This window comes from Suricata suricatta, chromosome 12, assembly GCF_006229205.1.
Source record: "Suricata suricatta isolate VVHF042 chromosome 12, meerkat_22Aug2017_6uvM2_HiC, whole genome shotgun sequence".
In the NCBI taxonomy this organism is placed as follows: Eukaryota; Metazoa; Chordata; class Mammalia; order Carnivora; family Herpestidae; genus Suricata; species Suricata suricatta.
Window position 1 is genome coordinate 104,487,036 of NC_043711.1, and position 17,354 is coordinate 104,504,389.

The following is a 17,354-nucleotide window of genomic DNA, read 5'->3' on the forward strand; positions in this document are numbered from 1 at the left end:
GGGGACTCAGGGGCCCCAGGAGCCTCCATTGACACAGAACTCATCCGCCATAAATCTCACCATTTCAAAGTGAACAGTTCAGCGGCGCTCAGTATGGTCCCATGATGCGTGGCCGTCACCTCTACATCGTCCCGGAGGGGACCCCGTGCCCATTAGCGGCCACTCCCGTCCTACCCGCCCCTCCACCCCAGCCACCGCCTCTCCCTTCTGGCTCTGCGGGCAGCCCTCCCGTGGCCGAGGCCAGTGGTGAGGGTCCCCCAGGCAGCCCCGTGGTCAGCAGGGTATTCAGGGACTGTAGCCAAGCGGGATGGATGCCCCTTGAGAGGCCCCCTCGGGGGCCCCAGGACGGGGTGGGGGAGGTGCTAAGGCCCCACGACCTCCTCCCCCACCCCCTGCGGCACCTCCCTGCGCAGTGTCCCCGCTCGTGTCCCCAAGCAGACGAGCCTGCGGCGGGTGCTGGGGCCTTCTGCTCTGGGTCCCGTGAGCCACCCTTCTGAAGTCACAAAGTCACAGCGGTGGACTCCTAACTCAGTTCACGGGGCTGTTTCCATGGCCAGAAATCACTATGACCCTCTCTTAACACTGGCCCCCAAAAGGCGCGTCCGGTCCACTGGGGGCACGGCCTCAGTTCCAGAGGCCGCCGGGTGGCAGGCGGACCCGTCCCTCCCGGGGCAGAGGTCCTCTGATCCTGGTGGATCACGGAGGGTGGGGGTCCCAGGTCAGCAGACTCCAAGGCGCTCTGGGCGCGCTTCCAAGCACCCCGCAGCCCGTGCCGGTCTCTGCCTGCTGGTTTTCCTTCTGGTCGCCTGCGTCAACCCTGCTGCGGCCACACTGCCTCTCGGGACCCCACAAAGCCTCTGCCACAGGACCTCTGCACACACTGTCCGTGTGGCCGGCCCAAGCCTCGCAGGAGCCCTCATCCCTCAAATCTTAGGGGAACCGTTCCGAGTCCGCCAAGTCTGGGTCAGGCTCGCCTCCACCACCATGCTTCCCGGGGCCCCAGGTGTGGACCAGACCCCGTGGTGTCGGAGTCCCGAGTGCTGGCCCACCCATCCTGCTGGGCTCCCTGCCCCACTCTGGGGGCCCCCCGTCGTGGCCGCACAGCCAGCCAAGGTGTCATTTTCCAGTCACCCACTGCGAGCCTCCGCCTGGTTTTACCCAGGCAGCCCCCAGTGCCACGCACCGGAGGCCACAGGGTGTGGGCGATGAGTGTCCCTGCGGGGCCTTGGCTGACAGCCCTTGCTCCTGGGCCTGGCTCCTCCTCGAAGGCGTTTCCCATCTGTCCTGAGCCTGGTGAGGCCCGTCGCGGCCACAGCAGGGACACAGCCAAGTGCTCAGAGAGGCCACTGCTTGTGCAGCAGAGACCTGGGTCCAGGCCCCAGCCTGGACAGGCGTGGACGTGGGTGTGGGCGTGGCACGGCCTCCCCAGGGCACGCGTGGCATTGGCGTCTCCGGTGTTTGCGGCACAGGGTCGGCCGGATGCTCTCCGGGCGGATCCTCGGCCTGCAGGCGACCCCCGCATGCTGGCTGCGCCCCGGGCGAGCAGGCGGGGCCGAGGCCGAGTCTGTACTTAGATGATCGCTTTTCCTGTCTCTCAGGACCCCTGTCTCTTATCAGGTTTGTTGAAAACTAACGGAAGTAATTAGCAAGCTCCAGAGAGCAGCGTGCAGCAGGCCGGCGGGAGGAGGAGGGTCCTGTCGCCGGGCAGCGGGACGCAGCTGCAGGGTCCCGGGGGCTGGGGGTACGCCCTTGCCCCAGGGGCGACTCTCCCCTCGAAGCTGGTGCTGGGCCACCCGTCCCCACAGGGTGTAGACCCCCTTCCCACCTGTAGAGCTCAGGCTCCCTGGGATGGGGGGGGGGCGCAGTCTCCAGGAGCAGGTGCCACCACCCGCTGTAGACCGAGACCACACAGAGCCGGCCGTAGGAGGGGCTCCCTGGCAGCCTGGGGCGGAGGCGGGGAGCCTGCAGCGTCAAGAAGGTGCAAAGCATCTCTGGGCCTCAGTGTCCCCATCTGCAGAATGGGGACAATGCCGCCGGCCAGTTGTGCCTTCCTCTGGAGCGGGAGCGGCCGTGCCCAGCAGACGGCCCTGCGCCTGGCAAAGGGGGCCCCTCCCGGAGAGCCCTGGCCTGCCGCAGGCAGCCGCGGCGCCAGAATTTACTCCGAGCAGGAGTTTCTCTGTGCTTGTCGGTTTTATCAACATCGAGGGAGACGTTTGGTACAGACTCTTGGGGACTTTAATGTTTCTGGGCTGACCCTCGCAGGGGGTGTTGCGAGGAGGTCTCACCCCCTGTCACAGCAGCTAGTGCCCCGGGGACACGGGGGGGGGGGGGAGCCAGGACGGTGGCCCAGCCCTCACATGCTCGGCCATCCAGGGGGATGCGGGTGAGAAGCAGAAAGGGAATACCAGGCAGACGGGGTGGCGCCCTGCAAGGGGCAGTGGGCAGGCCTGGCCGACCCCGGGGTGCAGCCTCATCCCGGGGGTGTGGGAGGGGCCTGCCAGAGGCCTGCATCCTGGGTGCTCGTCTGGAGCCAGCCTGGAGACCCAGCCAGGGCGGAGGCCGTTCTCAGACCCCGTGCTGGCCTGGACCGCGCAGGACTCGTGGGCATGGGGCACCAGGCAGCCCCTGGCCCTGAGAGTGGACAGGAGAGGGGACTGGGTCACAGAGAGGTCTAGTCTCCAGAGCCTTGATGTCAGCAGACAGAAGCCCCTGCGTCTCCAGGCCCCGCACGCCGCTGTCCGGGGGTCCAGGCCCCGCACGCCGCTGTCCAGGCCATGGGGCTCAGCCCCCGTCTGCGCTCCTTCCCATGTAAGCACCGTGTTCGTGGAGGCGGCCCCTCCCAGAGGGCCAGCCAGGAGACAAATGGCTACAGCCAGGCTTCTCCGTGGGCCCCAGAGGGCCCCCAGGACCCACAGCACGGCTCTCTCGGGGCTGGCCGGGGCCCGTCACACTGGAAACACGTCCGCTTTCACACCCACGAGGCTCTCGCAAACACCCGTGTGGGGCAGCCCTCTGCTCGCAAACTGCAGGTCTCAGGGCTTTGCCTGGGGCCACCTGTGGTGTCCTTGAGGGTCCCCGTCCCTGGGGACAGGCGTCACCCCAAGGGCCCCGGCGACAGCGCTCCGAGTCTCCTGTTGGGGCCACCCCGCCGCTCCCCCGACGTCACCCACGCTCTGCAGCGCCGTCGCCGGTCCGTCTTGAAGACGGCCGACTGTCAGTGTTGTTAGAAACCCGCCTTCAGAGAACAAAGGGGCTTATTTATGTATGTTGTGCTAATTCCCCAACATTCGCAGGGCTGTCGTTTTTGTCTCTGCTGGTGACGACGGAATGGGTGTCAGGAATGATGGATCCTGCTCAGTTTGTTGCTGATTTTAATTTGTCTGCCGTCGGGGCGGACGGTGCCGTGAAAGCGTCTGGGTTTGCTCGTCATCTGAAACGACCTGCAGTCATCCCCCCGCCCGCATATTCCACGGAGACCTGCCCGCCCTCGCCGTCGGTGCCCCCAGAGCCGCGCACGGCCTCCCGCCTTCTCGGGCGCAAACGCGGGCTTCGGCCTGTCTGAAAACGCGGCCACCGGAGCCCGCGCGGGGGAGGAGCTGGCCCCGGGGAGGCGTGTGGAGCGGGGGAGCGTGGTCTTTATTCTTCCAGGCAAAGCAACAATAAAAGGTGACCACAGGGCAGAAACACTTTATCAGATGTAACCGTGAAATGCTTTTTTTGGTTCCTGGACTAAACAGTAATTAAATCACGTTCGCAGTGACAGTGAAATTGCTTAAAAAAGCAGTCGCCCCCCGGTAATTGCTGAGATGCCCACGTTTTTATAAATACTAGGTAACTTTATCCGTCGTTTTTATCAGCAGAACGTGACACCGGCTGCTGGCGCCTCATAATTTACCGTGGCGTTGGCGGCGGCTGCAGAAGCCGTCGTGTGAAAAACGCACTGACGCGGGCCCCGCGATCGCAGGCCCCCGAGAGGTCTCTTCCCGCCGCGGAGTCAGAAAGTCGCTAGGAGGGGCGGGCACCTCGGGGTCTAATTTGTGTCCGGGAAGCAAAGCTGCAGCGTCAGTACGCGGCTGCCGTGGCCGCCCGGTGCCCCGGTCACCCGAAGGCCGTCGCTGGCCCGGAGAGAGCGTCCACGGGCCGGGCGGGTCCTGGGGAATCACAGCGCACGGGAGCCCCACCCAGAACCCCGCCTCCCCCCGCCCTTTCCCCAAACTCCGCGTTCCTGGGGTGGGAAACAGACAGCTCAAGGCTCCGGAGCACGCTGGGGGCACACGGTTTGCAGGCAGTGAGTGGGGGCGAGCAACAGAGTGTGTGGGGGCAGAGCAGACTCGGGACGGGTCCAGACACAGTGACGGGGAGGTGTGAGCAGAGGTGGAGAGGGGAGGTGGCTGCAGAGGTGGAGGGGGGTGGTGCGCAGAGGTGGGGAGCCGCGGGCCACAGATTCCATGGAAGAAAAATGCATCCTCTGCTCTTCTAGAAGTTTCCTCCTTCCCCGAGGGGCAGGGGTAAAGCGCATTCCCTGAAGGCCCGGAAATCAGTTCAGTTGTTAGCCCCTCCCCGACCCTGTTGCACATCAGGAGCCCCGGAACCGCTGCCGAGATGCGGCCACACGCGCCCAGGACGCCCCCTGCCCGCCGGGCTGGCCCTGACCTTGCTTCCTTTCCCTTGCAGTCTCCTTCAGCAGCTGTCTGGGGACCAAGGGGACCCAGTATGAGACCAACAGCATGGACTTCAAAGTGAGGGCGGACGGGACGGTCTTTGCCACCCGGGAGCTGCGCATCCCCTCGGAGCAGGTGGCGTTCACCGTGACCGCAAGGGACGGCCGGACCGCCCAGCGCTGGGACGCCGTGGTGCGGCTGCTGGTGGCCCGGCCCTCGCCGGCGCGCTCCGCACACAAGGTAAGACGTGAGCCCACACGGGCCACGGCGAGGGGCCTTCCTCCTCGAGGTCAGTCCCCGGGGATGGGGCACGTCAGCGGGCCGTGCGGGCCCAGGAGGACCCTTGGGGGACGTCGGCCTCGCGGGCAGGCACCCTCCTAACAGCCCCGAACGCTCTTTAAAGCCGAGATTCTGCATTTCCGTTTCTCTCTGGGCACCCCAAATTCTCCTGCCTCGGGCCCGGGGCTGCCATGTTCTCGGACAGTCCAGCCCGGTTGGCCTCCGGGGCAGGTCCCTGACACCTGGGTGTCAACCAGCGGAGGGAGAAAGTGGACCGAGACCCTTGCCGCTAACAGGGGGCCCAGGGGCGTCGCATTTTCCTGATGTAACGTGTGCGGCATGTTAACAAAGGAGGACACGCTTTCAGCTGCGTCCCCGGCAGGCCCTCGGGGAAAGGCCCTGGGAAGCAGAGGCTTAAACCAAGTTGGTCCGATTCACCCAGAGCCTCAGGGCAGGCAGTCTGCAGGGTTCCCGAACCAGCTGATCCGGGAACCCGCCTCATGGAACACCCTGCAGGACAGGTGTTCCAAGGAACCAACTTCAGGAAACCCGGGACCTGTGTTTGGTTTCATCTGGTTTTTTAAACAGAGTGGAGGTGATTGACATTTAAAAAGAGAAAGCGGCGGGGCACTTGGGTGGTCAGTCGGTTAAACGTCCGACTCTTGGTCTCTCGGCTCAGGTCCGGATCTCCCGGTTCGTGGGTTCAAGCCCCGCATCGGGCTCTGCGCTGTCAGCACGGAGCCTGCTTGGGATTCTCTCTCTCCCTCGCTCTCTGCCCCTCCCCTGCTTGCCATCTCTCTGTGTGTCTTTCAAAATAAATAGTTAAAAGAGAGAGAGAGAGAAAGTGGTGATGCGGGTGGGTAGCTTTCTCCTCCGGCTGATGAGCTGACCCCCGGGGACGGATGTCAGGTGCCCTCGCTGGTAAACTGAGCCAGGCGTGGGAACGTGTCCAACACTGGCACCCTGGGAAATCGGGAGCCTCACCGTGTGGATGCTACTGACCTCAAGGCAGACGGACGAGTTTTTCCGTCCTTTCCCGAGAGCTGAGGAGCCCCGTGCAGTGAGAAGGCAGTGAGCAAGGCGGCCCCGGGTGGGCGTGGGAGCCCATTCCCCCTTCCCTCCCTCCAGGCACCAGCCGCAGGCTCACGGCTCGGGTCCCTGATTGCAGTGTGGAAGCTGGGAGCCCCGTGAGCGGAGGGTAGAGCTCCCCAGGGCCTGTGGAAGGCCGCAGATGAAAGGTGCTAATTGGAAACATAATGACACCTTTTGTTAGACATGTTAATGAAGTGATTTCTGATGCAATTAATTTCAGATCCTCTTGGAAGGTGATTGCAATTAGTCGCAGGTACCTGCGCCTCCCCGGCCCCCACACAGCAGGCTGGCCCAACAAGACCCCCCCGGGGGGGCGGGGGGCAGGGAGTCTGCGTCCTAGGCTCGGACTATCCTGGGGGTCCCGCTGCGGGGTGTGGCACGTGGCGGGCAGAGTCCCTACGGCTCACCCAGCCAGCCCTTCTGGATGGCGCCCCACTGCCTCTTACATTCACATGGAGAGTTCCTTGTCCTAACCTTTCAGGACCCCACCTAGGCCCTGCCCTAAGAGGTGGCCACTCCTCTGACCCTCAAAACATCTGCAAGTGGGTGCTGTCAGTGTCCCCACTTTACAGATGGGGGCGCTAATCCGTGCGGCGACACCCCTTGTCTGCATGGGAGGCTGATGTTCCAGAAAGGAGCGAGAACTTCCTAGGCTGATGTCCCTAAGCACCTGCCAGAAGCAGATGTAAATCTTCGGTGGAGAGGATCTAGGAAGCCTCAAATCACCCCCGTCCTCTCCTACACAGCGTCTAGCACCCAGTGGGAATGGGACAAGGTACACAGAAGTCAGAAACAGAAGACAGTAATGATTCATAGTGGCTACAGGTGACAGAGTGGCCCCAGGTGACACTTATCAGACAGCCAGTATAAGCACAAGTAAAGACAAGATTTTGACAGAATGAGAAGAATAAAAAAGAACTGAGCAGTTTAGGACTGAAAAATGAAACAAACGAAAGAAAGAGCTCAGTGGGTAGATCTTTCTGCAGATTAGACACAGTTGAAGAGAGGTTTAGTGAAGCAGAAGATATCAGAAGAAACATTCAGGCTAAAGCCGCAGAAGGTAAACAGAAGACAGACACAGAAGGAAGAGTATTGGGCACAGGAGAAGTAGCAAGGAGTTCGGATGTGTGCGTGTTTGGAATGTGCAGGAGGGATAAAATGGGGCAGGAGTAATATCTGAAAAGACGATGGCAGAGGATATTCCAAAAACTGACAGCAGACGTGCAGGCATCAAGTCGACACCCGCAGTCTCCACTCGGGATAAGAATACAAAGAAAACCCCTTCCGCCTGGTCCTGGTCCACTCAGGCCGCTGTAAAGGGAGAGTGTGGACGGGGCTTGTGAACAATGGGGATGTATTCCTCACAGTCCTGGAGGCCGGAGGTCTGCGGTCAGAGTGGCCGCACGCTCGGGTTCCCAGGAGGCCCATTCTGGACGCCTTGTAAAGTCACCTGGCAGCAATCGGGGAGAGAAGCACGCTTGCTGGTGACCTTTAGAAAGTCACTAGGGCACTGATCCCATCCCGGGGGGGCTCCACCTCATGATCTCCTCCTCCGGTCCTAATCACAGCCCCCCCCACCCCATCGCCTGACACCATCACACCTGAGGGGCAGGTTTCGGCGCATGAATTTGGGGAACACCCACCTTCAGTCCCCAACAGGTATTTTAGGGTAAACTGTCTGAAAACCAAAGCCGCATAGATCTGACAGCAGGCAGGAGACTGAGCTCCATGGAGGGTGTCGTGGTGACCCGGAGCCGGCTTCTCACAGGGACGGTGGGGCCCAAAAGGTGGCGGGTGGTGACAGAGACCAGTCTGTGACCCAGTAAAACTGCCATTCAGGAAGCTGTGTTCTTCAGGTTGAAACAGGATGAGAGCCCGAATGAAAAGCCATGAAAGGATTACGCAGGTGGGAACAGCCGTGGGCAGCGAGGGTGTGACGCTGTGTAGGGTCAAGTGCAGGACGGGTAACCTGGAGAGAAGGCGCGTGGGCTGGGAGGTGCTCGCGCTGCCCCGGGAGGTGAATGCACTACTCTCATAAGACAAAGGTCCCTGTTAGAAGATTCTGGAAAATCCCCAAGGCCACAATGGTGGGCACATGGCGCACTCACCAAGGCATAGGGTCTTTCAGGTCATAAAGTGAGTCTTCATGTGAGTTACCTGGGGTCCTCAGAGTCTGACCTTGTCCTTGGAGGAAGGGACACTGTCAGAGTGACAGTTACTTCCCCTTGGGATTTTCATGGGATTCCAATGCGACTGTGGATGAAGGCATTAGGCTGTAGCCCGATAACTCAAAGACCAGCCTGTCCAAAGGGGCAGCTAAACTCCTCCGCGTCCTGGGTGTTTCCTGCTCATATGCTTTTACCTCTTGTAGTCCACAAAGTGAGGCAATAGTTTCTTAAATGCCTTAAAAATATAATTTGTCCTTTGCCTCTGTTATCAATGTGAATTTTCAAAAAACATGGTCTTTCTTGGGGTGTCTGGGTGGCTCGGTTGCTTAAGCGTCTGACTCTTGATTTCAGCTCAGGTCATGATCTCAGCGTTCGTGAGATCAAGCCCCACATCAGGCTCTGCACCAAAATCACAGAGCCTGCTTGGGATTCTCTCTCTCTCCCTCTCTCCCTCTGCCCCTCCCTTGCTCTCTCTCTCCCTCAAAATAAATAAATAAACTTTAAAAGAGAAAAAGGAGGGGAACCTGGGTGACTCAGTCAGTTAAGTGTCCAGCTTCGACTCAGGACATGATCTCACAGTTCCCAAGTTCGAGCCCCGAGCTGGGCTGGATGGTGACAGCGCAGAGCCTGGAGCCTGTTTCAGGTTCTGTGTCTCCCTCTCCCCTGCTCCTGTTGTGTCTCTCTCTTTCTCAAAAATAAATAAACATTAAAATTTTTTTTAATTTTTTCTTAAAAAAAAGAAAAGATGAAAACACACCAGAGAGGGGCGCTTGGGTGGCTCAGTCAGTTGAGCGTCCGACTTCAGCTCAAGTCATGATCTCACAGTTCGTGGGTTCGAGCCCCATGTTGGGCTCTGTGCTGACAGCTCAGAGCCTGGAGCTGCTTCCAATTCTGTGTCTCCCTCTCTCTCTGCCCCTCCCCTACTTGTGCTCTGTCTCTCTCTGTCTCAAAAATAAATAAACAAAAAAATATATTTTTTAAAAGAAAAGAGAAAACACCAGAGAGAAATGTTAACAAACCCAAGTGCACCCGTGCTTGCAAAGATAAACATAGCCACACTGCTCAGGTCCAACAGCAAAGGATTGTGTCAACACTGGACAATTACTACGTGTGATTCAACACAGAAGAAAGGATGGACATCACGTGGCCATCAGGATATCAGATGTTAAATTTAACTTCCTTTCAGGTGGAAAATTCAGCAAATCAGGAGAGGGCGTCAAGGGCACTGACCGGGTCAAGGGCATGCAGCACACGTCCGCTCTGCCCTGGGAAGGCTCGAAGCCCTCCTGGCCGTCAGAAACGGGACGAGGGCTCTCTGGGGTCACGTGCCCGAGCGTCAAGCCAACGAGGTCAGGCGAGAAAAGGAATAAACAGAACCGGCGGTGTGTGTCGCTTCCGTGATTGTGAATGGAGAAAATCTGAAATAATCTGTAGAGAACGTCTTGGACTTAATGAATGTGCGTAGCAAGGCTGCTGGGTGTAAAAGCAATGGCCCCTCTCTGCACCCGGAAGGAATAGCCAGAAAATGAAGTTTGACCCAGATGCCAAGTACAGCAGGGTTTAAAATGATCCTAGACCCAGGGATAAGTCTAACAGAGCAGGTGCGAGACCCTTCACGTGACTGGGAGCAGTCAGAGCAGAGCTTGGAAACCGGGGAAACCGAGTCTGCTCCTGCTCAGAAGGGTCGCTGCTGTGCTGACTCCGTGTCCCCCCGGATGTTCTTACAGACCCAGCACGACCCCCACGGAGCTCCCCGCGAACTTGCCTTGTTCGCTTGTAATAGGGGTTAAAAGATGACTTACGTTTTTGTTTTGTGTGTTTTTTGTTTGTTTTCTCTGTCCCACGGAGAGGCGGCTGCCGCTCGGCACAGGCCCGGGCACGGATGCAAACAAGGAGGATTTTCTTCGGCCACCAGCTACCACACCGTGGCCCCGCTGCCCGGGGCGGGGGGGGGGGGGGGGGCTGTTGACTTTAAATATTCTTTTGTTGAACCGCAAAGGGCCAGGAACAGCCCAGAGCAACGCAAAGACGCAGGGCTGGTGGGGGGAGGCGCCGGCAAGCCAGAGCGGGTCTTGACCTGGGCGCTGGGGCTGGGGCCGGACCACCTTCCGTGGTGGGGTCGCCCTGTGAGGTCAGCCAGCTCCCCAGCCCCCGCCGCTCGCGCCAGCGGGGGCCCCGCCATCCTCCCTCCTCGCGTCTCTACAAGTCATTCCTGGGGACAAAATCGCCCCCTCTGGAGAACCACTAAACTACAGCGGTTAAAAGGGGTGATTTGGGAGCAAAGATGATCCAATGCACAAATGGAGCAGAACAAAGAGTTCGTGTTTTTTAAAATTCATCCTCACGTAGGTGTCTCTTCCGTGCAACAGAACTCTGTCACTTGACGTGCCCCATCTGATGAACCTGTCACATGCACACGGTGCAGACGCTCGGTTTTTGTATGAGAGGCGCTCTGTGGCCAAGGTCAGCGAACCGCAGCCCGCGGCCAGAGCTGACCGGCAGGCTAAGAATGGTTTCCGTATTTTTAAATCGTTGTGTAAGTATCTGTATTAATAGCTTCGATTTCACCTCTTGGCCTGCAGTGTCTAAAACACGTAACTATCTGACCGCTGAGCAGAAAAGTTGCCGAGGTCTGCCTCGGGTAGTAGGGGACAGACCATCTTTCCAGTCCCAGTGTCCTTCAGGAAAAAAGGTGAACTGGCCCCTTACCCAACACCACAGCCCAAAACCACTTCTAGGTGGAATTTTTTTTTAATTTTTCAATGTTTATTTTTGAGAGAGAGAGAGAGAGCAGAGACAGAGCACAAGCAGGGGAGGGGCAGCGAGAGAGGGAGACACAGAAATGGAAGCAGGCTCCAGGATCTGAGCTGTCAGCACAGGGCCCGACACAGGGCTCGAACCCACTGACCGTGAGACCATGACCTGAGCCGAACTCGGTTGCTCAACCAAGCAGCAGGAGTGTTTTCAGTGCGTGCTGAGGGCTTCCTGCCCGGGTTTGGGAACAGTGGGCAGTTCAGACAGGGACACGGGGACAGGGGTGCAGCTGGCAGAAGGTTCCAGAGACACAAAGCGCCCTTTTCCAGGGAGCAGTCTGCAGGATGGGAAGTCCTGGGAAGCTCTTGCACAGGCTCTGAAGCACAGCCCTCAGGGACCAGCTGGTGGGGACCCCCGAATTTCCCGGTTCTGTGAATCTGTTTTTCTCGCAGCCGGGTGTCTCCAAGCTCCGCCTCCGTGCCCAGTGTTCCAATGACTCGGGGGGCTGGACCCCGTGGACAGTGACAGGATCCAACAAATCTGGCAACTCTCCGACCGCCCTCCCCTCTCCTCTCCTAGCAACGATTCGAAGGCGCCTTTTTACGGGCGACGCCAGCAGTGCTAGTGCCGGGATCTGGAATAACTTATTTTGTGCAGTCTTGCAGGAAAGCTGATAGCGATTCAATTAGAAAATGCAAATGAGGTCACATATTTCCCGCCGGAGTGCTGAATCGCCCCCGAGGAATCACAGCAAGATTCTGGCCGCACAGTAAATACTGAAGACGAAGCAGTGCGCACGGCTGTCGGCTGAGGGGCCGCAGTCGCGCTCGGCGGCGGCAATATGGGACCTGGGGGTACAGTTTGCAGAAAAGAAACTGTTGTTTATGAAACTAATCCTGGCTCCGAATGCGCGTGTCAGCGTTTATGAGCGCGCCGCTCAGCCCCGCGGCGCCCACGCCCAGCCGGGCCCAGGGGCTGGCACGCTCTTCCCGCATCCGCCCTGGCGTGGCCGAACGTGTCCCCTGAAGAGTGTACGTTGGGGTCCCGACCTTCCGTCGCTGGGAGTGAGACTGCGTTTGTGAGCAGGCTTCTGCAGACAGACTCAGTCAGGGAGGGTCCTTCAAGGGACCCGTCCCCGTGACCCGCGTCCCCATGACGCACCCGGGCAGGACAGAGAGCAAGGGTGCTCTGTGAGCCAGGGAGGGCCAGGGATTACCGGCCAAGCTCCCGACTCCAGGAGGGGGGCCTGGGGCAGACCCTCCCCCTCGGCCCAGCGGAGGAGAGGACCCCTGCCCACACTCGGACCTCGGACCACAGCCTCCGGAACCGGGAAATAAATGTCTGCTGTCACGCCCAGGCCGTGACTCAGCAGCTCCAGGACACTCTCTCGGCAGGGGTGTGGCCTCACCTGCCACCAACAGAGGGCAGACAGACCCCATGTAGCCTCGGGGGCTCCAGACGCCCCCAGGTCCCCTTCGTACAGCTGCTCGGGTCCCCAGTGCAGTGAGGGCAAGTGTGGCCACGACGCGGATGCTTCAGGCCCCACAGTCCATCAGCCTCCCGCTCTGCGGTCCGTCACCCCTCCAACTCATGGTCTGCCCCCCTCCCCACACAGGCCGTTGCCCCTGCGTCCTGAGTGTGGCATCACCAGGGGCCCCAGGTTGGTGACGGGACAGTGGAATGGAGGGGGCCTGGTGGAGAGCCAGCTCCTGCCGCCCCCTGTCCCCTGAGGCCCCTCCGGGCCAGCCGGCCGGGTCAGGAAAGCCCCCAGGTGAGCGCCAGAGGGCTGCCATGCCCCCGCCTGAACCCTGAGGCCACAGATTCGGGGGCTTCAACCGAAGGGGCCACATGGGGCTTTCCATGCGAGATGTCGCCTTAAAGCACAGAATGGAGTCTCGTCAGAGAGTACCTTCCAGAAGATGCCTCAGTGCAGCTGACGCAGCAGCCCCTTTGACGCGAGCCGAGGTCGTCGGTGAGGTGCAGACAGAGCCCGTGGTTGTCCTCGGGTCCAGCCCCACTGCCACCGCCACTGCTCCAGGCTGGTGCCGATGGCCCCAGAGAAGCGGGCTCGTGGGTTCGAGCGTGTCTCTGCGTGTCGGGCCGTCCCCTTTCCGAGCCCAAGCTCACGGCCGCAGCCCGTCCGCACCCACACCGGCGCCTCTCAAGGGGGGAGCAAAACTCCCCAAACTCACGGCGTTTTAACTGCTGGCTAGTGTGAAGGCACAGCGAATGTTCCCATTGGTGGACGGTGCGTCTCAGCTTCCTTGTCTGTCCGCCGTCTCGGGGAATGGCCCTCAGGGCGAGCGTGACATGTCCCTGACCCTGCCCCTCCGGCCCACAGTGAGCAGGGAAGGGGAGCACGGAGTGGTGTCAGGCTGCAGATGGCCCTGAACAGGCGCCTGGGTGAACCCTTCCTTCCGCAGAGGGGGCTGCTGACGGGGCATCTGCAAAGCCAGCGAGAAGCCCCGTGATGCTGCCCGGCCGGACCCAGCGGGGACACACCCCGGGCACCGGGTCAGCGAGACCGGGGGGGGGGGGGGGGGGGGGGGGGGGGGGGGGGGGGGGGGGGGGGGGGGGGGGGGGAACGAGCGGGGGAAGTGCCGGTGGCTTGTTGGTGACTGCACAGCACCGTGGGCACCAGACAGAGGGCCGCTGCCAGGCAGGGAGGCTTCCGGGGAGGGAGTCAGAAAGGTCCCAGGTCACTCCCCTGGTCCCCTGGGGGAAGGGTGCTTCCACGTCCCCGCCAGACACTGCCCTGCGGCAGGCTCTGCTCTGTGATGCGGGGCCACCACTGGGAATGGGGGGGCCCTGAGCAGCGGGCAGGGGCTGCCGCTGTGTCCAGGGCTCAGGAAGGTGACATCTGAGCCGAGCCCTAAATACCAGAAGCCAGCACCCCCCAAGGAGGCCTCCTCTGTCCTCTGGTGAATCCCTATCTCTGCACAACCCGGCCTGGGCTGCGGGGTGGCCAGCGCTCGGGCCAGCTTCCCTGTGCGCGCCCTCCCGGGGTCAGGTGGGCTGAGACGGCGTGCACACTTGGGAGTGTGAGCCCTGCCGACACTCGTATGCAGGTGTGTGCACTGCTCACCCGTGCCCCAGGGCCTGTGGCTCTGAGGGGGCCAGTGTGTGTCCGTGTGAGCGTGTGTGAGCATGTGTGTGAGCATGTGTGAGCGTGTGTGTGCATCTGTGAGTGTGTGTGTGAGCATGTGTGATGATGTAAGCGTGTGGGCATGTGAGTGTGCATGTGAGCATGTGTGAATGTGTGTGAACATTGTGTGTCAGCGCGTTGTGTGTGAGCGTGCGTGCTGCGTGTGTCAGCTGTGAACGTGTGTGCATGGGTGTTGGGGGCCTTATGGAGACCCCCGTTCGGAAGTGGGGGTGTGAGGCGTCCACACCGCCAGTCGATGGCTGGTCCAGGTGAAAATCGAACCAGTTTCCGGACCAGCACAGGTTCTGGTTCCGCCCAAGGCCGCGGCTCCCACTTGGTATTTGGTTCCACACCGGCCTTGTTCCTGACGAGGATTGTGGAAACCACAGCACGGCAGTCACGGGCCTCCCCGCCGCCAGGAGCGCCCCGAGCACGCCCGGGGACGCCGTGACCCTGACGCGGGCCCGGAGCCGGTGCCCTGGGCCGCCCTGCGCAGCAGATGCTGGGAACAGACTGGGGGCCCAGGGGCCCGGCGCGCCTTTCCGGAGGGAACTACCCGGACATGTGTTGAGCTGAGGCCTCCGCCAGACCCCGCCCACGTCCTCACCGAAGCCTTCCAGAATCCTCCACGCTGACGAAACCGACCATTTTTCTCAAAAATTGACAGCAATGTGCAAAATCCCATTCAGCCCACCGCTAACAACTCCCAGAAAAAGTAACACCGTGTGGGTTAACTTACTAACTTAAATTTTTTTTTTTGCTGCAATTGTATTTTTTCCTTTAAACTGAAGAGTATTTCCATGTAAGATGTTTGTAACCAAACATAATTGTCGCGATTCTCCGGAGCAAGTTCTCCACCAGGGCGTTCGGAGTTGGCAGGGGTGGGGGCGTTTCCGGCACCGACGGGGTGGGGCAGAGATGCGGCCCCGCAGGGATGGCCACACCCTGGAGAAGTTCCCGGTTCCGGATCTCGGCTGAGCTGGAGACAGGCGCCGGGGGCGGGGCCAATGGGGGGGGGGGACGGGGAGCAGGCGGGTCAGCGAGCCCGGTGCACGCACCCCTGTGGTCCTGCTCCTCTGTGCTTGGACGGGGTCCTCGCGGTGGCCCGTGAGCATGACGGCCGCACACACAGGCCGTCCCGCCGGCTCTGGGGCTTTGTCTCGCGTCCTCACGGCGGAGGGGAGACCAGGCTTACGGGGACAGGGGCGAGCTCTGAGGTGCTCGCGAGGAGCAATGTGGCCTTGACGGGAAGAGTCCTGAGCAGCCAACACTGAACTTTTTCCCGCAGGGACGCGCACAGTCCCGACCGCGGCCGCCGGCGTGGCCCGGAGGGAGGGGAGTCAGGACCGCCCTCGGGGTCCACACTCGCCCCAACCAGCCGCAGAGCAGAGCAGAGAGGGGCCAAGGGCCAGGCCCAGCTGCAGCCGCACAACCAGGACCCCCACTGGCCAGGATGACAGCCCCTCCCTCCCGCAGTGCCCTGGGCGTGGCTGAGCGAGCCCCGCCCCCCACTACCGCCGTCACTCAGACTGTCCTTCCAGAGGGACACCGGAGGCGGTGACCACGCTCTCTGTTCCGGACACTCTTGGCGCGCTCTCCGTGGGAATTTTCAAAATGACCTCCCCCCCCCCCCACTTCCTGGAAGAGATGGGAAGAAAGAAGTACCATCGAGGTCCGAGGGGGAGACAGCGCCTTCTCCCACCCCGTGGTGCCGCTGACTCCGCCTCCGCTGGCAGAGCCAAGCTCACGCAGGCTTTGGAATGGCTGAAAAACGCAGACGCCTCTCGTTTTATTTTCTGTTTGTTAAATGCTGTTTGACTCTGTCCGTCCTCAGCTGCCATGGAAACCAGCCAGCAGGCTGCAGACACTCCCCGAGTAGATGTTTTAAACGTACACGCTTGCAGACAGACAGGCCGCGCCGGTTCTCCAATGCGCGTGGAAAGGGACGTAGGAGATAGAGGAACCATCTACCGAGATAGCTTTTAGTGCTTCTTCGGTAAGAATCTAATCTGGGCACCTGGGGGCTCAGTTGGTCAAGCACCCGACTTCGGCTCAGGTCATGATCTCACAGTTCGTGAGTTCAAGCCCCGCTTCAGGCTCTGTGCTGACAGCTGGGAACCTGGAGCTGCTTTGGGTTCTGTGTGTGTGTGTGTGTGTGTGTGTGTGTGTGTGTGTGTGTGTGTGTGTCCTTTCCCGATTCACATTCTCTCTCTGTCTCTCAAACATAAATAAACATTAAAATTTTTTTAAAAAAGAATCTAATGCCCGCAGTGGGAATCAGTGCCAGATGTGACACTGGGTGGGTCCCACCTGGACCCAGAGCCGAAGCAGTTGGATCGGAAGGGACGGTGAGCCGGGGGCAGAGGCTGAAACGTCTCTCATGTTGCGGGGGGCCTCCCCGCCCTTGTGCCATCAGAGGTCGGGCCCGTCCACGACACGGGACCGCACATCACGCCCCACAGCCCTTGACCACAGAGCCCTGTGTGATTGGCGACCTTGGAGCCCCAGCCCCTGAGTGTTTGTGGCTGAGATTCGCCACTTGCTTACAAGCAGTGGGGCCACCCAGGAGCAGTCGGATGGTCGTGTTCAAACCGGCCCGAGGTCACTCTGTGTGAGAGGTCCAGGTGCCCCGGAGCCCACACTGGGCCCCAGCGGAGGCGGCGCGGCCGCCAGGGAAGGGCACCAGTGCGTTCCAGGAGAACAGCTCAGGGTCCTGGGAGGGAGGGCTGGTGGATCGGGGGAAAGAGAAGCTCGTGGCCCCCCCAGGGACCCCAGGGCCCTCGTCCTGTGAGTGCAGACGCCCTGTCTCAGGGGTGGGGGCGTCAGGGGGCTGCGGGGCTGCACGTGGGTCACAGACGTCCATCAGGTGGCCCGGGGATTTTCCCCAGGACGCACCGCCCAGGGAGTGCGGGGGAAGGGGCGCGGGAGAGGAGCCGACCAGCATGCCCCTCAGGGCCCCTGACCAGGAGGACGCCCAGAGACGTCGGCCGACACAGCACCCGCTTGTCCCACAGGAACCAACTTGAACCGTTTCCGTCGATTCTTTTCTTGAATCAAGGGGACTCGTGTCCGTGCTGTTGTCTCAAAGTGGAAGGGATTTGAGGTGCGAAGGGAGCGTCCAGCGGGTCAGCCTAGGCCCTCAGGACGGGGTGGGCCGGCCTGTCGGGGACGTCAGGCTGTCTGTCGTCTGTGATACAGTCCCCAGGGGGCGGGGCAGCTGGGCGCCCCTTAGAAACAGTCCTTGGGATCTGGCAC

General features: G+C 60.9%; 1 protein-coding gene across 1 annotated transcript in view; it reads left to right on the forward strand.

Annotated features, from left to right (window-relative positions):
• The window catches only part of CDH4 (cadherin 4), a 430,578-nt gene that overhangs the window by 313,375 nt on the left and 99,849 nt on the right, over positions 1-17,354 (forward strand). The window contains exon 2 of the mRNA XM_029917315.1: positions 4,675-4,901. Within this exon, the coding sequence (XP_029773175.1) occupies positions 4,728-4,901 (174 nt within the window). The 5' untranslated portion in view covers positions 4,675-4,727. The remainder of the gene's footprint in view (positions 1-4,674; positions 4,902-17,354) is intronic.